Below are 22943 nucleotides of genomic sequence, written 5' to 3' on the forward strand. Positions count from 1 at the left end.
ATGCCATGATAGTAGCCTTTAACCCACAAACAATCTGCCTCATGGGACAACTAGGTAAATATTCTGTTACTATTTTAATTGATGAGGGCAGTACCCATAACTTTATTGATCAAGCTACGGTCACCCGATGGGGACTACCTGTGGTTCATGGATCACCCTTCCAAGTAATGGTGGCCAATCGTGAGAAAATTCAGTGTTTTGGAAAATGTGTGGGACTCGAGTTGATCATACAGGGATGCACAGTTAAGGCCAATTTTTACGTTCTTCTTGTAGCTGCCTGTCAAGTGGTTCTTGGTGTACAATGGTTGGAGACAATTGGACCTATCCAAACTAATTACAAGAACCTAACCATGAGTTTTGGACAGGGTGGGAAAAAAGATTATCTTTCAAGGAATACGATCCTCTTCTCCTATAGCCTTGACAGCAAAGGAGTTGCTGCACTTGGGTGGAACAAGTGTGTTTTTCCAAATTTCACTAATAGGATTTAATCCTCTACACCAGGAAGTAACCTCAAAGAAACTCCATGATCTCCTTCTTGAATTTCAAGAAGTTTTCAATGAACTCTCTTCATTACCCCCACCCCGAGATCGTGATCATGGAATTCCTCTTCAAGCAAATCATCCTTCCGTGAGTGTAAGGCCTTATAGATATCCTTACTATCAAAAATCTAAAATTGAAAGAATAATTGAAGAATTTTTGCAGGTAGGTCCAATACAACCTAGCACGAGCCTGTTCTCATCACCGGTCTTGTTAGTTAAAAAAGCCAATGGAAGCTAGAGATTTTGTGTGGTTTATCGAGCTCTAGAACATTACAATCGAGGACAAATTTCCAATTCCAATGATAGATGAGCTATTGGATGAGCTGAATGGCGCCAGGTATTTCTCCAAGCTGGACTTGCATTCAAGTTACCATCAAATTCGCGTCAAACCAGACGATATCCACAAGACGACCTTCCGCACTCATGAAGGACACTATGAATTCATTGTGATGCTCTTTGGCCTCACAAATGCACCAGCAACCTTTCAGGGGCTTATGAATGACCTATTTTGAAAATATTTGCGTAAGTTTATCTTGTTTTTTTTTTAATGATATATTAGTTTATAGTCAAACATGGGAAGATCATTTAATCCACCTAAGGGAAGTTCTCTCTATTCTTGCTGCTAACCAATTATATGTCAAGAAAACAAATGTGGATTCAACTAAAATACAGGCAGTACAAGATTGGCAGATTCTAACCACTCAGAAATAAGTCTGTGGATTCCTTGGGCTTACTGGCTACTATCAAAAATTTATTAATGGCTTTGGAGGTATAGCAGCACCCTTGTGTTGGCTTCTCTCTAAGGAAAGGTTCATTTGGACCCTAGAAGCTGCAGCAGCTTTCAATAAGTTGAAGAAGGCCCTGCTGACACCTCCAGTTTTGAAACTCCTCGACTTCACACAACCATTCATAGTCGAGAGTGATGCTTGTGATCATGGCATAGGTGCTATCCTTGTTTAAGATAACCTTCCCATAGCCTATTTCAGCGAGGCCATTAAAAAATCGTACCTTTCCCTATCCAATTATGAGAAAGAGATTATTGCCATCATAAAAGCCATTCGCAAGTGGAGACCCTATCTCTTCGGTAAGCCTTTTATTGTAAGAATAGACCAAAAAAGTTTGAAGTTTCTGTTGGAGCAGCGGATCACCACACCGGCTTAAACTCGCTGGTTGCCAAAAATAATGGGCTATGACTACATTATCCAATACAAGCAAGGGAAGGAGAACCAAGGAGCTGATGCCTTGTCACATTTAAAAGAGTTCTACTGTTTTGTAATCTCCTTGCCACACGCTAACTGGTGGTCTACGTTGCAAAAAGAAATTCTAAATGATCCATATTACTCTAAATTACAGCAACAACCGAATGGAGGCTCTTATCTTCAAAGGGATGACATGTCGTTTAAATGGGATAAGATTTTTTTTGAGTCCCAATTCATCTATAATACCCCACCTTTTGGTAGATTCCCATTCCTCTCCAACTGGTGGGCATTTCGGATATGAAAGGACTCTCAATCGATTGAAACCCGATATTTTTTGGTTAGGAATGCGCAAACCTGTTAAGCAACATATCAAGGAATGTGATATTTGTCAGCGATGCAAGTATGAAAGCACCAAACTAGCCGGCCTTTTGCAGCCTCTACCCATTCCCAATCACATTTAGAGTGACATCTCCATGGATTTTGTCGAAGGACACCCAACTTCCCATGGATACAATTCTATCTTATTTGTTGTCGATCGGCTTTCCAAATATGCTCACTTCATTCCTTTGAAACATCCTTTTTCAGCTCAGACAATGGCTCGAGCTTTCATTGATCAAGTGGTTCGGTTACATGGGTTTCTTACTTCAATAATAAGTGACAGGAATAAGATTTTTTTTGAGCAATTTTTGGAAGACTCTATTTCAGTTGTAGGGGACCTCTTTGAAGATGAGTTCAAGCTACCACCCCCAGACAGATGGTCAAATATAGGTATTGAATTGGACCCTTGAATAGTATTTAAGATGCTTCTCAATTAATCAACCCAAATGTTGGCTGGAATGGCTTCCCTGGGCAAAATACAGTTACAACACTTCAGTTCACTCCTCCGCCAAGAAGACACCTTTTGAGGTGGTGTATGGCATCCCACCTCCATCCTTGCTGTCCTACATACCGAGAACCATTAAAGTTGATTCGGTGGATGAATTGTTGAAAGATCGGGTAAAGATAATGAAGGAATTGAAAGACAATTTGAAAGTTGCAAGGAGTAGCATGAAGTCTCAGGCTGTCAACGGAGGAAAGAGGTAAATTTTGAGATTGGGGATTATATGTTGCTCAAGCTCCAGCCATATCGACAAAGCACAGTGATCACTCGAACTGCCCACAAGTTGTCTCCACGTTTCTTTGGACCTTTTCAGGTCTTACAGCAAATTGGTTCAGTTGCTTATAAACTTGACCTGCCAAAAGGATCAATGGTGCATGGTATCTTTCATGTGAGCCTCCTTAAGAAATATGAGGGACCTCTTCCTCCAACTATACCATTACAGGTTGAATTTCCGTAAATTTTAGACCATGGCCCTCAGCGTAAAGCTATCTTGGCAACCAGATCAATTCAAAGGGGAAATTACCGACCAAAAGAGGAGGTTTTGATTAAATGGCGGGGGGTTCGGCAGCAGATGCTACATGGGACAATAAACGGCGTCTGTGTTGACAATTTCCAGAGTTTTTCCTCGCGGGCAAGGAAATTTTAAGGGGGGGAGGAGTGATAGGATTATTTGTTTTACATGACCATGCACACTTTGAGTAGGAAGTAAGAATAAAGATCACAGGTTTGGTTTATGGTAGTATTGACTGGGTCTATGTTAGTTTGTTAACAGTAGCTATCTTTATGGGGTCAGTTTCCTTCTTGTTAATGGAGTCTAGATTCCACTAGTTCAGTCCATAACTATGACAGTTAGTTTATTTCCTTTTTGTGGGGCTATAGTTGCTATTAAATAGCGGAATATTGTGAATGGAAGGCACAAGATAATAATTAAAAAAGCCTCTTCTTTTCTTTTCTATCTTTTTCCTCTACCACCCTTTCTCTTTCTACTATCTTTCTTCATACTCTATTTGTCTCTGTTTCTAATTGCCCAAAACAGGGGAGTAACTCTCATACGCACAAACCCACATCAATCTCTTAAATCTAAAACAGCTTACAGCAGATGAAAGCATAAGGAAAACACTATGTTCGGCTAGCAGCTTCAGAGTTACATAGTCCTAAGAAAAGTAATGGTATATTTATTGGTGCTATTGTAGGTGGAGCTGCAGGGTCGGTAATTTTGCTTGGCCTAATTGTGTTAGTTTTTATGAGACAAAGAAGAAAAAAAATGGGGCTTGGGAAAGCAGTAGTAGTTGAGGGTTCGCTGGTTGCTTTTGATCATAGATCCCTGCAAATTGCAACAAAGAACTTTTCGAAGAAATTTGTCGGAGGAGGATTTTGTTCAGTTTTCAAGGGCACATTGCTAGACTCAACTGTCGTAGCAGTAAAGCAATTTCAAAGTGTTAACCAAGGAGAGAAACAATTCTGGACAGACATCAGCACAATTGGTATAATCCAACATGTTAATCTGGTTCGACTTCTCGAGTTCTGGTCTGAAGATGCCAAAAGGCTATTGGTTTATGATTACATGTCAAATGGATCTTTAGGTTCTTGCCTTTTTGGGGAAAAGAGTTCATACGTTTTGAATTGGAAAGCAAGATATCAAATTGCTTTAGGCATTGCAAGAGGCCCTTTTTATCTCCACGAAAAGTGCAGAGACTGCATATGGAAGAGTTAAGTTCTTCGTAAATTTGGTTGCAAGCTTAATAAACGAAGGTGGCGATGTTGTTAGTCTTTTAGACCCGAGGTTAGAAGGAATTGTTGATGTAGAAGAGGTTAGTAGAATTTGAAGAGTAGCTTGTTGGTGCATCGAAGATGATGAACCCCACAGGACATCAATGGGTCGGATTGTTCAAATTCTTGAAAGGGTTACAGATGTGAATTTGCTTCCAAGTCTGAGATCTCTGCAACTTTTTGTAGAAAACCACTTAAATATAGTGTTTTATACAGAGCCATCATCGTGAAGCCCGAGTTCGCAGACACAGAGCAACATATCAGCCGCTTCCTCTCAAGACAATTGCACAACATCTTTGTTTGGCTTCATGTCCTATAGCACAGTCAAATTATCAAGAACAACTTTTACATTTTTACTTTCGCTTTGTATTAATTACTTGCTGAAGTAATTTTTTTTTCCCCGTGTTTCCATGAATCTATCTCCAAAGAATAGTACTTACAATGTTTTATTTATTTATTTATTATTATTATTATTATTTTCTAAAACAAAGCAATAAAAATTTGTTTGTCAAAACAGCCTGTTGTGGTTTTCTTTCTTCTCAAAAAAAAAAAAAAAAAAAGAAAACAAAAAAAAAAAAAAAACAAAAAAACAAAAATACCGTGCTGATTGGTCTAAGAAATTAATACGGAACGAAAATATCAATTCTGTTTGTTTTTATTTTTTATATCGATTTCGTTTGTTCTTATTTTTTTATTTATTTTTATTTTATATTATTATTATTATCATTAATTTTTTTTTTTTTGGGTATGGTTTTAGTTAGATGATTTTATTTAACAGGATGATTTGATTAGAAATTTACACATATATAGTGTTAACCTAGGAAAAGGGAAAAATAAATAAACAAAAAATTGAGCTGCATCCATTCCCAGCTAAAGAAACATTGTATATGTGTAATTGAAATGGAAGTGGAAAACATATTTTTGGACATGAGTCCTCTCCTCGTTTGAATTTTATTTAAATTATTAAAAATCTAATAACGTATGACAAATTAAATATAATAAATCTATTTCATCCTTTATTTATTATTCGCTTTTTCATTTAACTTTCTCTCCTAATTTAGTGATATTTGATAAATAATAAATAAAAAGTCAAGATTCCTCATTTATTTTTCTATTTTTTAATTAAATCCTAAATTAACTCTTAAGAAATCGAGTTATAAAAACATGTTACCTTTTATGCCAACAGTATTTGAAGAAAGTACAATGGGAAGTGGTGAAAGTTTTTATTTTTTATTTTTTATCTAACTATAAATATGAAGTGCAATATTATATTTAATGTGGCACTTCTATTGTTAAAAATTGATTTTTTTTTTTTTATTGTTTTTTGGTTTTGTTTTTGCATACCCATTTCTTTTATGCTTCCAGTTGGTGACTTACTCCCTCCGTGGACAGTAAATTAGCCAAAGATGGGGAGGGAGCGAAGATTATTAACATCAAAATAAAAATTATAATTTTTAATTATTTACAATAATTATTAATTTTTACTTTAATTTCGAATTCATAATATAAATATGAGTGTACGAGTAAGGAATAACCCCACCTCCCACCTACTGATCAATAAAGCAAAAACATGGAAGTGTCACTTATAGGCAAAGGTTTTTTTTTTTTTTTTTTTTTTTTTTTTTTTTTTTTTTTTCGTTTTGGCTAAAAGGTATATTTTTCTTTTGTAATTGTAATTCTTAAATTAACATTTCTCATTGCTCATACATAAATAAGCCATACATTTATTGTATCAAATGAAGGTTTATCACGCATCTAGATCTTCTACTGGTTTTTTTTTTTTTTTTAAAAAAATCTTACATATATATATATATATATATAAAGGACAATTAAATTCAAATAACACATGTGTGGATATTATATATTTTTAGTGTTATAAATATATATATATATATATATATATATATATATACATATATATATATCCACACACATACACACGCAGCGTTTCACTATAAAAATAATATACCCACATCATAGTGTGAGTATTTAACCATAATTTTATTTTCTTTTATGTAATTTTCATAAATTTTAGTGTGTATATTTAAATAGCATTTAAAAATTATATAAAAGTAAAAAAAAAAAAATCATGGTTAAGTGCTCACAGTGTAGAATGAACATGTCCTTTCTATAGAAAAACCTTATATATATATATATATATATATATAACTTGAACCAGGTTATTAATATCATATTTAAGATTTTCTTTTTCAGCTTTTAGATCATATCATAAGCTAAAATTTAAAATTATATTTAACATCATCAAATCCTAATAGGATTTATTTTCTCTAAATATGGTTTAGTTTATTATTAAATTCATATTTGATCATTTTTAAAATTTAAATTTTAGTTTTTTAATGTGATTCAAGTGCGACTAAAAAAAAATCTGACATTAAAACTATCAGGTCATCCTGATATGAATATAATTATATATATATATTTATGTATACGAAATACTATTGTGAAGGAAATCGCCTACCATTTGATGGGTGACAACCATTCACAACTGTTAAATCTCATAACTGTTAAATCTCATAAATGATACACATTTAATAGGTATTGACGCCTACCATTTGATGGGTGACAACCATTCACAACTGTTAAATTTCATAACTGTTAAATCTCATAAATGATACACATTTAATAGGTATTGATGGTTGTTGTCCACCATATAATGTTTGACTTCGACTACTATAATAACCATATATATATATATATGAAGATTTTACAGTAGAGACATTCATAAATTTTTCAACTTCGGAATATATGCAAAAAATTGATGATTTTTTAATAAATTATTATCTATAATTGAAATATTGATAACAGTTTTTTAAACAACTATTATTTATAAATATATCTGCAAATTATAAATTAAAAACTTACAAATATCTATACCATAGAAAAACTATAAATATATATATAAAACACTAAAAATATATAATATTTAGCCATGCTTTATTTGAATTTAATTAGCCTGTAACATTTTTCATTGGACTGGCAATTCACAATTAAAATTAAAAGCTAAATATAGACAAAGTTGGAAAGAGAAAGTTAATAAACGGACGATTCTAATTCTATGCTCACATGCCGAGCACCCACGACAAACGTTTGTCATCTTACGAGGTCATATCACGGGCGGATTTACTATTAATTTATTTTAATATTTTAATATTATTTTTCGATATTTTGCTTATTTACATAATTAAAACTAAAATTTATATATGTGTTCCCTCTAAATTTATAATATTTTTAATCTAATATTCACTCATTTTTTTTATAAAATTTAATTTTTTTCCTTTTTAGCTTAATGAATGTCTAATTAACACCAAATACTATATTATTAAATGTTGTAAAAGTATTTATTTTACATGTAAGCCTTTAAATATTTTTATGTGAGAACAAAAATCTAAAAAAATCTTTGATTATTGAAACTAGTTTTTTTAATTAAAAAATCAATTTCTTTTTAGTTTTCAAGTTTAATATATGTAAAATCTTTATCCTTTTTTTATTTTTTTATTTTTAAATCTTTGTCATTTTAAATGTTATTTCTAATACTAAACTATGTTATTAATGTTTTATATTGCTATGAGATAATAGTTGAATAAAAAAATATAAATTACCAATTATGCACTTCTTGGATAAGTAAATTTTTTATTTTGTTATGAATTATTATAATCTGATTCTTTACCCTCACAAAAAAAAAAAAAAATGTATATCATGGTGCCCGTCTAATCAAATTTTCTGGATCTGCCACTAGATCGAATCGCATTCCAACCTTGACCTAGTTAAGGTCCTCTACAGCGTGAGAAAGATGGTCTTATTACTTCGCATCCAGTCAAATTTTGATCCCTTGGAAGTTTTAGTTGGAAGTCGTGGTGGTTTCTGATTTGGGAAAAAAGAAGAAGAAATTGTTAGGACTTTCACCAGTGGCAAACATTATCCAGTTTCCAATAGGATTCAAGAACTGTTAGTTAGTACGCTACCTAAATCCAAGATTCTAGATTACCCAAGATGCCCATATTGATTCATTTAGAAACACATATTGGACACGTTTATTAAAAAAAAATAGATGAATTTGATCTCCATTCATCAAATATATATATATATGTATATATATATATATACTGCTTTAATCCTCAGCGGAAAATATATATATATATATATATATATTGCTTTAATGGTTATTAAGCAGGTGTTCATATCGCTGACAGCTATTTTCATGGTGACTGCCCAACTGGAAAAAAAGATGCTTCAGACTCCAGCAGAACCACGGCAACTTCAATGACATGGAGATTTATTAATAAAAGATTTTATTCAACAAATAATATTAACTTGGAAGCTCTATAACACTGTTTAACATGACCTGGGCAACACGTTTTCAATTGAAACTTTTCGTTTCTCTCTCTCTCTCTCTCTCTCTCTCTCTCTCTCATTTGTTTAATGAGATTGAGAGTTCTAGCATGTAAAAAGTAGTTTACTTTTTGTGCGACCATGGAAAAGAAGAACAACACAGTACACATGCTTGGTGTTTTCTTGCTATGCCTATTTCCGAAGAACCATTTCTGTGCTGGACATGAAGGCATGCAGTATGTTATGCATGGTAGATTTTTTTTTCTTTTTTTGGGAAAAATGCTATTTGTCTGTGAACAATTAACAGTAAAATCTATATATTATATCATAATTTTACTAACACATATTAATTTTTATAGTATGTTCAAAATGCTATAAAAGATAAATAATTACATTTTTAAAAATATCATCACAATTTACTTTTTTATAACACTTTTGAAATATCATACTAAATTTTATAAATAACTATTCAATAGTATTTGTCTTACGTTATTATATATTTTAAAATAATTAGAAATGTCATGTTGTAGCATTTGATATACTATGTTAAATACATTTTATAATATTTAAATATACTATTTTAAATAGATTTCATAACATTTTAAAATGCTATATTAAATATAAGTCATGTCATTTCGAGATTTCATAGCATTTCAGTGCTATGGATAACAGTTGTTACATTAAAATATGGTAATTAAGAAATTTAAGACCTCTAATTTTATATTCCTCTACAAAAACACAATTTTCAATATTTGAATTATAACCATCTGGAAATTTTAAGTCAAATAACCTCTAGCAAAATGTTTTTTTCTCAACCTTTGATAGTGTACGTGGGGTTGGAGAAATGTATGTTCTATTGTCTCGATTTTTAGTATATAAGTCTAGTCTAATTTTTAGCCCTTTTAAGTTCTTACGAGCATTTAGTTCATCCTTTGATTTTCTGTTTCGTAAACATTTTTCATAACATGCATTACATCCTGATTATGACACAGTAGCAATATCTAAAAAAATATAATGACAATATCACAAATATGATATAAGCTATTATTGTAGCAAATATAAATAAGAAATAAATTAATATCAAATACAATAGTGCTTAGTGGCATTTACCACTCAATATGACAAAGCAAAAGATATTAATCTTTTTTTTTTTCACATTTGTAAGCTTTCATTGTTTTCCTTCCTTTTCCTCTTATTATATTTTCCCCATTCAGTAGCAACATTTTTAAGACTCAATAGAATGTTGCTCCCATTAAGGATTCTAGGTTTTGCTCCATTTGTCTTCATTTCCATCAAACTAAGCTTTCATTTTTCGAAAAGAATGCAATGGCAGTAAAAGGTGCTTGTAATATAATAACATATTTCTCAAGCTCCAATAACTAAATCAAAAATATTTGGTGCTACCAAATGTCTTGAATTAATTTGTACAATTATAAAATTAAGCAAATTGGATACTGACCAGTCCAATTATACTGCATATCCTTAGAATCCGATATTCAAAATTAGGGCTTTTTACCCATAGGCAAATCTTTTGAAATTGAATCTTCTAATGGGTCCTAATAATATCTAATTTTACTAATCTAACTTCAATTTTGTCCAATTTGACTAATTTTGTCCAAATATAGTCCGAATTCATCTGATATTTAACTAATTGACAAAAAAATGGAAAAAATTATCAAACGATGTCCAAAATTCACAAAGTTTATATCAATGAAAAGCCCAAGAGACAAAGTGTGTTCACCTCAGTCCAACGATGACTTCGGTGGCTGGAAAACTTGATGGAAGTCTCGGCCAAACTCCCTATTTACATATCTCTAAAACGGTGAAGAATTATGGAAAATTGACCATGGAAATGAGTTCAGAGAGTCCCAAAATGGTGGAAAAAGTGTCTGGGTTGACCTGAAATGATCAAAAATGGTCAAACGATAGGAATATGCAAAACAGTTTCCGTCGGCTTCAAACGGCTGATCCCCCTGCACTGGCTATCAATTTGTCCTAAAATTTGGTCGTTGAGGTCATCTTGAGGTGGGTAATAAGGGTAGATGGCGTGTGCATCAATGTAGTGGCCGGATTTGGACAAAGTGGCCATGACCTAGTTGGGTGTAAAACGGATTCGAAACGATCCGGTTAGGATCTGTGGGTCGTTTGGAAGACAAAATGGATATTTTGAAACTTGTTTCCTACTGGGCTCACTTTTGAACATTCATATAGAGACTTAGGTTACTAACAAACGAAAATCTAGGACTGGTTTAGACACTGATATAAAACTGATATTTGAAACTTTACAGAATCATAATTTTTTATCCGTAATTCAGAATTTGGCGTGTCAATAGTCTACACACTCATATTGATGAACACTACACAATGATGCAGTAGTCAAACAAAAAGTATTAACTATAGAAAAAGTCAACTTTGGACTCACATACTGTCCACTTGGTCAAACCTGGTCAAACTTGTACAATAGGGATATTTTGGTATGGGTTATTACATTTCTTACTAAGTATAGAATCTGAAACTAAATTCTTCCTAATATCAGGAACATATAAGACATTAGTAAGAATTAAAGATTTTCCAAAAGTAAATTTAAGTACCACATTGCCTTTGCCTTCCATCTTTGATGAAGATGAATTCCCCATATATAGATTTTCTCCTTCAGAACTTGTTTATAATCAGAAAATAATTTTTTGTCACTGCATATGTGCATTGTGGCTCCTGTATCAACCCACCAGCCCTTTGCATATGAAATCATGTTAACTTTTGATACTACTGCAACCAAAGTCTTATCAGATTCATGAACATTTGCTTGATAATTGTGTGCAAATGTCTAGTCCTTACGGTTGCGACAATCTTTTGCTTTGTGTCCTATCTTTCCACAAACTTAGCGACTTCCTTTAATTTTCTTGAAGTCTTTGCCTTTCGGAGCATGTGGATTAACACACTTCGCAGCAATCTTCTTGCCTTTAAACTGCCGAATTTAGGCTTTGAGGCTCCCTCAATGATATTGGCTTTCTCTCCATCAACTTTGTCTCCCATTCTGTGATCTTCTTCTACTTGAAGCCTTAAGAAAAATCCTCCATAGACATCTCTTTACGTTTGTGCTTTAAGTAAATCTTAAAGTCATTCCATGATGGTGGCAATTTTTCAATAAGTGCTCCAACTTGAAATTGTTCATTGATAGAACATTCCTCAGCATGTAACTCATGAATCAACACCTGCAATTCTTCAACCTATTTCACAACAGTTTTTAGAGTCAACCATAATAACTTGAGAAATTTACCAATTACAAATTTCTTTGCACCAATATCTTCAGTTTTGTACTTCTTCTCAAGCATCTCCCAAACTTCCTTTGCAGTCTTATATGAAGAATAAATCTCAGATAAGCCATTCTTTAAACGACTCAAAATATAGGTTCTGCATAGGTAGTGAGATTGTTTCCAAGCTTCAATGGTCATCAATGATTCCTTTGAAGGGGATCACCATCTGCCTTGAGAACTTGTTCTTTGACTATGTGTGTCAGATTCATGGTTGTCAAATAGAAAAGCATCTTTTGTTGCCATCTTTGAAGTCAATACCATTGAACTTCTAAGGCTTCTCATCAGAAGGATTCTTAGAGACATTGACAGGATTTGCCACTAAACTTGCTTGTGAATTCGCCATTAGAAATACTATTTTTAGATTGTTGGAAAATTCACAAACAATATAAAAACAAAGTATAAATATTCAATAAATATTTAATATGATGTAAAATAAAGAAGAAGAGAAAAAATATTAATATACAGCAAAATAAAATAAATTAGGAAAACCTATATTGAAGAATTGACGATAGAGTCTTGCTTGTAGTAATGTCCTAAAGGTAATATTTCTCCCCTTCTTTGTGTATGAAGTTCTGTAGGACACTACTGCCTCCCAGGACGAAACTATCAGATATTTAAGATTGAACACTCAATCTCAAATCTAATGCTAGAACAAAAATATTTTTCCTCTCTGAATATTTTATGCAGATTGTATGTGAATTTTTTTTTAAATGAATGAAATCTATCCTCTATTTATAGAATAATTCGTACTCTTTCATGGAACAATACAATTCCATGAAAAGGTGGAAGTTGTAATAGGAAATAACATATGTTTTCTTGAAAATGTCTTCTTAAAAAAATAAAAATAAAATTATATTATATTTTAATAAAAATATGCATATTTTTTTATTATATATATGTATATGATGGGTTGTTCAAGTTTAACCCACATCACTTATGCTTATAGAGCATAAAAGTTTCTCTTAAACTTTCGATGTGGGCCTATGTGTTTTTGTTTCAAAACATTCATAACTTCAACATTGATTAGAAGTTTACACATAGAATTAATCTAGGAAAAGAAAAAAAATGAAAAAAGAAATTGACCTCCATCCACCCCTAGTTATAAGAAACTTTTTTTTTTTTTGGTAAATAAAGTCATTTCATTGCACAAGGCCAAAAAGAGAACCTCCCAGAAAAAGGAGGAAATTACAAAGATAGGTTACTTCCCAAGGCATCAAAAGCTAACAAGTCCGATATGTCCCTAGGAAATGAACTAGCATTACAAGCAAGCCAAACAAAATATGAGCCTGTCTGAAGGGCTTTCTTGGCCATCAAGTCAGCCACCCTATTAGCATTTCTAGAGTTCCAGGATAGGCACCAATTCTCCTTTTTAAATAAAGATCTAAGGAAAATTATATCATGCCTTGTTTCCCACACCAAAGGATTGTCCACCGAGAGGATAGTGTTAACAGCTTCTCTACAATCCGAAGACCAGCAAAGGTCTTGCCAGTTGTTCCTCTCAGCCGTCTCAGCTGTCCAAGATAGGGCCTTCACCTCAGCCTCTAGAGGAGAACTACAAAAAATACGCTTAGAATTGCAGTAAACGACCTCCCCCTTCCAGTCCTTAGCAACAAAAGCAATCCCAGCTTGATCATTGTTAAAAGCTGCATCAGAGTTGATTTTCCACCACCCTTTAGTTGGAGGACTCCATCGTTCCTTTAAAGAGCAATTGTGAATTAACTCTTCCACACTTTCAAATTCCTCAACAATAGTGTTGAACCGTTGTAACATATCCTGGGTAGGGAAAGAGTCCGAAAAAACCTTTTCATTTCTACAAAGCCAAGTAAAATAAAGTAAAGTGGTAAGAAAGATGGATATTGATCTCTTATCTTTGCCTTGACATCCTCCAGCTGTAATAGGATTTATACACATCTCCACCAGCTCCTTTGTGTTGGACACATTCCAGTTCTCAAGTCTACACCCCCAGTTACTGGCAAAAGCTAGTCTTCTGATAAAGTGACAGTCCTTGAAAATGTGCAATAATGTTTCCTCTTTGTCTTCACACCAAACACAGTTGCGGTCCCCTTTCCCAATTCTAGTAAAAATCAAGTCTCTGGTGGGAATCACATTGGACAGCACTCTCCACAGAAACATTTTAAGACGTTCATGCATCTTGATGTTCCACAGATTTTTCCAAATAGCCTCTGATTCTCTGCTTTGGTCTAACATACATAGAAATTCAAAGCAATGTTTAACTGAGAACTTGCCTTCCTTATTGCCTTTCCAGATAAGTTTATCTCTACAACTGACACGCGGCCAAACAATCTGTAAAATAGCTTCAGCAGAGTCCATATGAAAAAAATGACGAATCTCAGTCTCTTTCCACTGATTAGTTCTCTCATCTCGAAGCTCAAAAACTCTCCTCCATCGTGAAACATCTGATTCAACTCTTGCAGTAGGACTTTTTGACTCTATACCTGGCAGCCATGGGTCCTTCCAAATATCTATTGTCACACCATCTCCAACTTGAAAACATGATCCCTTCCTTATGATATTTCTTGTTTTGATGATTCCTTGCCATACCCAAGAGGTCCCTTTTTTTAGTTTATAACCAAAAAAAGTTTCATTTCTCAGATATTTCGCCTTCATTAATCTTGTCCATAGGCTATCTTCTTCACAAGCCAATTTCCAACCAAGCTTAGCAACAAGGGCCAAATTTAAATCCTTAAAGCTTCTGAAGCCTAAACCTCCCATTTCCTTAGGCCTACACAGGTCCTTTGTATCATGTATGCATGTGTAATTGGAATGGAAGTGAGAAACACACTTTTTATCTCCACATTTTATAACCAACTTTAAAAATCCATCAGATGGGCAAAGTCTCACTTGCTCCCTCTGTTTTGCAATATGTAATATGTAAGAGTAAATTATAAATTTATAAATGAACAAACCTAATGCATTTTTTTCTCAATCCTTGTAGCATCTATATCTTGTGTCTCATTCTTCATATTTTCATTCCTATCCAACATTAATATAATGTCATTTTTATTTAAAAACATTAATAAAAAAATAAAAAAAGTAAAAAATAATAAGGGTTTTTTAAAGATGATTTGAGATTTTTTTACCCCAAAAAAAAAAATGATTTGAGATTTTATCTCTCATGGGATAAAAATGAAAAGACATAAAAAGATATAAGATCTTCATCCTTTATGTCTAAAAATTTTACGTTCTTTTTTTTTTCTTTTCTTTTTTTTGCCGAATAAATTTTATATTCATTTATTAAATGGTTTCTTAAACTTTCACACCAACACACTTATGTTAGTCTAACGGCTAGTAACAATTATTCTGACCAAAACAAAAAAAGAGCTAGTAACAATTATTATTATTTTTTACAAATAGTCAAATTACTGTTCTTATATATGTGTTCTAATAAATCTAGGGATAGTGAAAAAATATTGTATATTAGAAGCAACGCATACTTATATAATTTATTTCATTTATGTGCCACAATGTTTTTTTTACTGGTGAGTTAATTTGTAAAAAAAATCCGTCTAGATATAATATGTTGTTTGATTGATGGAAGTTATATAATTTAATATAAATCAAAGACAAATTTAAAATAAGAGTTTTTGACACCAATATCCTCTGTAGCTTAAACATTATTACATTTTACTCTTGTAGCATCGAATTAATACAATTTCCTTCCAAAATTTGTAAACAAAATTATGTTCACTATATTAGAATTTTCATTTTGATTATACATTATTTAGGAAAAGATAATCTTCTTACATGCATTGCGCATGCTTTTTACAGCTGATAAGTTATGGTGAAGATTTTGAACTAATGTTTTACCCTTTATAAACTTCAAAAGGCATTTGAGCTAATCCGTACTATATAGGCTAAAATACAAAAATATTAAAATTTTAAAGGATATTGATGCCAAAAACCCTTAAAACAATATGTATGAAATATAACCATATTATTATAATTATTCTCAAATATAATATAAAGATAAACATTGAGAAACATGTCAACGGTATGTTGATAGAGAATGCATGTGGTGAATTAATAATTCTAGAGGTATGTCCAAAAAAGAATCTAAAATCTAAAGGGGGAAAGAAATGAATGCAGGCAATTTCTCGTGTCAAAAGACTTTACTTTCAGGTTCACATATGACATTTGGATTGCCAACTTTTGTGGCTTGGAGCATGGAGCATGAGAAAGCTCACTGCACATAAATAACTTTTTTTCTGTTGATTAAAAAGACTACTTTTGTTTCAGCGAAAAAAAAAATTTACATAATTATTCCTTTACTTATGTTATTGCTAATTAATAATTGGTTTCTAAAATATTTTTTTGGCAATTTAATTTTAAATATGCAAAATTGCAACATGGATGGTCCCTAATTATTTTTTTTATCCATTCTATCACATAAAAATATACACTAATTTATATAATTAGTCGCCAAACTATTACAAATTATAAGTAGGTCCTGGAACCATGCCAAAAATAATTACTTTTAAGGATCGATTTGTAATTTGAAATATTATTTAGAGGCCACATATCAAAATTATTCATAAATAAATAAATAAATACACCACTTTTTTGGCCAACATAGCAAATGACGAAACAATTATAGGCCATCATTATTTTAAATTTGTGAGCAAGGCTGAATATTCTTTTTAATTTTTTTATTTTATTTTGTTTGCTAAGATATTGTCCTCTTTTTTAGATTTACATGACTGCGGCAGTTGAATATTAATAATTAACAAAGGACAGACTTATTCTGGCGTCTCATTAATTTTTTTGGTACTAAATACGTTCAACATCACAATTAATTGGCAACTGATATTTAATTTTGTCTATTTTTTGGTCAATTTCTAAATCATAATTTTTCTTATTATCTATAAAAACCAAAAATAAAATCCCTATATGTAAAATATAAAATAAAATAATAATGTTCTTCTTTTGTTTTATGAAATCTCCATTTCCCACGGTAAAATCGAATTTAGTCTTGCAATTATTCATTTATTCCAGCACGTGTTTTTGACGATAACTTTTAATTGCATTAGTCAACGAAAAAAAACAAAGAAATTAAAATAAAAACAAGAATGAGTTGCGTCTTTGAGGCATTCAAACCTAAAAAGGTATTGGTGAAAACCATAAGAAAAGAAAAAAAATTGACGACCAGTTATTAATATTAAATTTATACTAAAATGTGAACCTACCAGGTGTACCTGGTCCGGTCAATGCCTCTAGATCTTATTTTATTTGACTTTATATTTTTATCATTTGCAAATGCTTTCAAAATTCTGAATATATATTAAAAAATAATAATAATAATTATTCGAAACGCACATATCTCCAATCTTGCTAATTAATTAAAAATTACGCTGGAGATCAATGTCAAACTGTTGAATATTACAAGCTGTCAAAAAAACTGCATTTGTGGCTATACTTCATCGTTTAATGCAACTCTTAAAAAGAGGAGAGAAGAGAAAGTTTGAGGATTCTAACGCATGCACAATGACTCTTTTTATTTTTATTTTTATTTTTTTAATTTTGTTTTTGAAAATAATTCACAATGAGACTCTGAATCGACATCGACGACCAAGACCTTGACTTTTATTACTCACTATCACAAACGGAACAATCCCGTAATCACCAATCATTTTTTCAACTGGTTGTTTTCAGCTAGAACGAGTACACCCTCTTTAAAATTGAAAGTAAATTTATTAGTTTTATTATGGAGAATGATCAAACGGCCCTGAATTTGAAAATTTCAACTAAATCAGTCTATTTATAACCAAAACTTAATTGAATGAAAATTATAAGAATTCAATGGATCTAATTTATTAAACACTGACTGTTAATCTGTTTCCATATGGGCTGGGTTGAACTTGAAACCGAGTGAAAGGCGTACATTATTATTTGCCATCTTAATTTCAACTCATTGAATATGATTAGAATATACATAGAACAACTTATAATATTTTTATGATAATAAATATTATTATTCACCATTGCCGATGGTCTAACCTTACGAAAATGGTGGGTTTGGTGATAAATTTCACGAAATGACCATCATATTTTGCAGACTCAGAGTCCCATCAATTCCTTAGCAGGTCAAGATGGATTCTTCTAATCTGAAGCTGTGTGGCCCAGTTGGGTCCGAACGCTCATGATCAAACAATAAATATACGGTTAAGATTTTTTTTGCAGTGGATGACCAGACAGTTGCACCCAGATTTTTTTGTTTCTAATTTTCAAAAGTAGAAAAGGTATATTACCTTGTAATACAAAAAAATTTTCTTTTATTACAATTGAATATTTTTATAAAAATATATTTAATTATAATTAAAAAAATTTTAAAAATATACAATGTAATATATTTAAGTAGAAAAATAACCATTTAGTAATATTTTAGACCTAGACCCGTTATGAAAACGATCGAACAACTGAAAATAATAGCACAAAACATTGAGACAAGAGATTTTTGTGGTTTTCCAACACCACACGTATATATCTAATGAGACAGATTTCTTTGCCGTATGTTTTTACTTTTGGTTCCTTCTTTTTTTTTTTTTTTTTTTTTTTTTGTTCCTAAAACAAAACAAAAAGAAAAAATAATTAAGTAATTTTAATTTTATATAAATATAAAGGTGATATCAGGCTCACAAAGTGAACGGTCGTGATTGTAAGTTGGTATGATCACACATAAATACAAAAAGGTTTTGCCTCTATTATAATCCAAATGTGAAGCATCCGAGGACGTGACTTGGTCACACCTAAAACTTTTCATATGACGTGGTCCAATCATAATCCAACCTCGACACTGTGACGTCCTCCAAACGGTGATCCAGAAAATATTGCTTGGTTTGCACCAAGTCGAATTTGAAAGCAAGAGCCTCTTTTTTGACTTTTTGCACACACACACACACACACGCTAATCTCATATGACCCAAAGTGCCCATACTCATTAAACAACCATTAAATAAACACATTTATACTTGAAATTGGACCTCTATTTTGCTTGTGCTTTATAATGGCGAATTTTTTATTTATTTATTTGCGGGTAAATTTTATTATAATTTATAACTATAATTTTTTTTTGGAATGGTATAACTAAGACAATTACTTGAAAAACAAAAAGCGTTGAATATAATTTTGAAAAGGATGAATGTAAGTATAATTAAGATAAAATTAAAAATATGTAAATAAAAATTTTACTTTATTATTATTATTATTATTATTATTATTATTATTTTTTGAAGTGGGATTTTGATATTTTGATAGTCAAACCGTGACGACAGGACAACTGGAAAGAGATATGACTTAGCATGACATTTGCCATCGCTACACCGAGGAAAAATATTTTTTAAGGAGAAAAAAAAAACAATAAAAAAAAGAACTCTTATTTATTGTAAGAATAGCATCCTCTCTAATCCTAATCTAATGCTATTTGATGGAACATAGCAGCAGCTCTTGAACACGTTTTGGCATGAGCTCGGCCACATGTTGTATCTTTGAATATTTCTTCTTCTTTCTTCTTTCTCAATTGGTTTCATGAGTACTTTTCACCAAAAGATTAGTTTCATGAGTTCTACATGGTATATATGTTAAAGTAGCTTTGCTTTTCTGCAATTTCTTTTGGGCAGCCATAGATATGATGAAGAACAACCCAAGATTCATGGTTGCTGTTCTCTTCCTCTGCCTGTTTCTCAAGACCCATGTCTGCCATGGAGCTGATAGAATCTCTGGGAACCAAACCCTCACCAGTGATCAAACCATTGTCTCAGCTGGTGAGATTTTTGAACTGGGATTCTTCAAACCAGGTAATTCTTCCAAATACTACATAGGCATGTGGTACAAACAAATATCAAAGCAGACCATAGTTTGGGTGGCAAATCGAGAGGCACCAGTCTCAGATAAAACTTCTTCTGTGCTAAGAATCTCAGATGATGGTAATTTGGTTCTCTTAAATGGGTCCCAAATACCAGTTTGGTCCACGAATGTGAGTTCTTCCACTGCCTCAAGCTCTGTACGAGCAGTTCTTGGGGATGAGGGAAACCTTGTGTTAGAAGAAGATGGAGGAGGGTCCAATTCGTCAAGGATTTTATGGCAAAGTATTGATCACCCAGCTCACACATGGTTACCTGGTAGTAAACTTGGATACAACAACAGGACCAAGGAAAACCAGCGTCTTATTTCTTGGAAGAACTCGGAGGATCCGGCACCAGGGCTCTACTCTCTTGAGCTAGAGGCATCTACCAAATCGTATTTAATACTGTGGAACAGAACTCAGAGATACTGGAGCAGTGGACCTTGGAACGGCCATATCTTTGAATGGGTCCCTGAGATGAGGCTCAACTATATATACGATTTCAAATTTGTTGAAAACGAGAACGAAAGCTATTTCATCTATTCTCTTTACGACAATTCTCCAACATCTCGATTTGTGATGGACGTTTCGGGACAGATCAAGCAACAAAATTGGATGGGAAATGATTGGATTTTGTTTTGGTCGCAACCAAGAAAACAATGTGAAGTCTACGCTCTCTGTGGGTCATATGGCAGCTGTAACGAGAAGTCCTTGCCTTTCTGTAATTGCCTGACTGGGTTTGAGCCAAACTCACAAACTAAATGGGATTTGAATGATTATTCTGATGGTTGCAGGAGGAAAACCCCTTTGGCTTGTGAGAGCAACGGCAGTGTTAGTAATGGTGAGAGGGACAAATTCTTACCAATGCCTACTATGTTATTGCCTAATCACTCCGTCAAAGCAGGGAGTGCTGCTCAATGCGAATCAACCTGCTTGAACAACTGCTCTTGCACCGCTTATTCTCTGAATGACAATGACTGCTTGATTTGGATAGGAGATTTCTTGGATCTGGAGCAACTCTCGGAAGATGACGGCACTGGAAGAACTTTCTATGTTCGTCTAGCAGCTTCGGAGTTACCAAATCCTAAGAAGAAAAATGGAGTTGTTATTGGTGTTGCTGTGGGCTCAGCTGTTGGGATATCAGTCTTCCTTTGCCTAATTGTGTTTGTAATTTTGAGACGAAGGAAGAAGATCCTCAAACCAGGAAAAACGGTGGAGGGTTCATTAATGGCCTATGATTACAGATATCTGCAAAATGCAACAAAGAATTTCTCAGAGAAACTTGGAGGAGGAGGATTTGGTTCTGTTTTCAAGGGGACTTTGCCAGACCAAACCGTAATTGCAGTGAAACAGCTTGAAAGTGTTAGCCAAGGAGAGAAGCAATTCCGGACGGAGGTTAGCACAATTGGGACAATCCAACATGTTAATCTTGTTCGGCTTCGCGGGTTCTGCTCCGAAGGCGCAAAAAGGCTGTTAGTCTATGACTACATGTCAAATGGCTCTCTAGATTCTCACATTTTCCGGGAGAAGACTTCCAATCTTTTGGACTGGAAGACAAGATATCAGATTGCTTTGGGGACAGCCAGAGGATTGTATTATCTCCACGAGAAGTGCAGAGATTGCATCATACACTGTGACATCAAGCCAGAAAACATTCTCTTAGATTCCCAATTTATACCGAAAGTGGCAGATTTCGGACTGGCGAAACTAGTTGGAAGGGATTTCAGCAGGGTCTTAACCACCATGAGAGGGACAAGAGGTTATCTTGCTCCTGAGTGGATTTCAGGAGTAGCCATAACAGCAAAAGCTGATGTTTTCAGCTTCGGAATGATGCTCTTTGAATTTGTATCAGGAAGGAGAAACTCGGAGCAATCTGAGGATGGCAAAGTTAAGTTTTTCCCAAGTTGGGCTGCAAGCGTAATAATCGATGGTGGTGATGTTCTTAGCCTTTTAGACCCAAGTTTGGAGAGGAATGCTGATGTAGAAGAGATTACTAGAGTTTGTAGAGTGGCTTGTTGGTGCATTCAAGATGATGAAAATCGCAGGCCAACAATGGGTCAGATAGTTCAAATCCTTGAGAGGGTGATAGACGTGAACCAGCCTCCGGTTCCGAGATCTCTCCAAGTTTTTGTGGACGACCAAGAGAATGTAATCTTTTACACAGAGTCATCCTCAAGCCAGAGTTCACAGACTCGCAGCAATACATCAACTGCTTCCTCTCAAGCCAAGAGCACAACCTCTTCGAAGAACTCTTTGTCCTAAGTAAGCTGAATCAAATTAGATAATCCTTTACATTTTTCATCTTTCTTTCATGCCAGCAATCTTGAAATCAGCAGAAAAGTTCTCATACATAGCGTAAAGTTTTCATATATAGTTTTCATATATGATATTATTATTGATAAAGTTTTGATATATTCATCAGCAGCTAGCATCCAATCTGTGATATTATTGTTGATAATAGTTGTAGCACTTTGCATACAGCTGTTTTTGTTTTATGTTTTCAATAATGTCAAGCAACTTGGTTTTGATTAATTGAGACGTACGGCAAAATGAGACACCAAATTTGGAGGCCAATCATTGCTCTCCTTTGGCAGTGAATCAAAGCCCCACCCTGCTTAATGGGAGTTTTCAAACTCCCACTTTGTTAGGCAAGGCTAAAAGTCAAATTTCCCATCAGTGGCTTCATTTTCAAACTGTGACCAAGTGCTTCTAGAAATGTTCATCCACATTTATGCAACACTTGCCACACTGTTAGAAAGATAGAATCTTCCTCGCAGTAGAAAATAGGGAAAACACATACAGAAAACAGAATTGGAAACCAACTAAACATTTAGGCCTCAGAAGTTTAAACTGGGCTGGATTCTCGAGATGTAACGATTGAAAATTGAAGTAAGGAAATGAGTGGATATGGCCACATTAGCCCAAAAAATAAAAAAATAACAAAAGTGCTGATTTATTAATTGGGCTAAGAAAGTAATACGGACCGAAATTATCAAATTGGGCTTAGGTCTAAACTCCTTGACCAATCACCAA

General features: G+C 33.2%; 2 protein-coding genes across 2 annotated transcripts; both read left to right on the forward strand.

The window, feature by feature from the left end:
* The first annotated feature begins 3882 nt into the window (after positions 1-3882).
* LOC112491392 (G-type lectin S-receptor-like serine/threonine-protein kinase At2g19130) lies at positions 3883-4332 on the forward strand. The gene has a single exon (XM_048472425.2). The coding sequence runs from the start codon at positions 3883-3885 to the stop codon at positions 4330-4332; it is 450 nt and encodes a 149-aa protein (XP_048328382.1).
* A 15067-nt stretch (positions 4333-19399) lies between these two features.
* On the forward strand, positions 19400-22334 carry LOC107416965 (G-type lectin S-receptor-like serine/threonine-protein kinase At2g19130). Its single transcript, XM_048472065.2, has 2 exons — positions 19400-19545; positions 19687-22334. Exons 1-2 carry the CDS (start codon positions 19530-19532, stop codon positions 22170-22172), a joined length of 2502 nt encoding a protein of 833 aa, XP_048328022.2. The 5' UTR covers positions 19400-19529; the 3' UTR covers positions 22173-22334.
* The last annotated feature ends 609 nt before the right edge of the window (positions 22335-22943 follow it).

This window comes from Ziziphus jujuba, chromosome 4, assembly GCF_031755915.1.
Source record: "Ziziphus jujuba cultivar Dongzao chromosome 4, ASM3175591v1".
NCBI lineage: Eukaryota > Viridiplantae > Streptophyta > Magnoliopsida > Rosales > Rhamnaceae > Ziziphus > Ziziphus jujuba.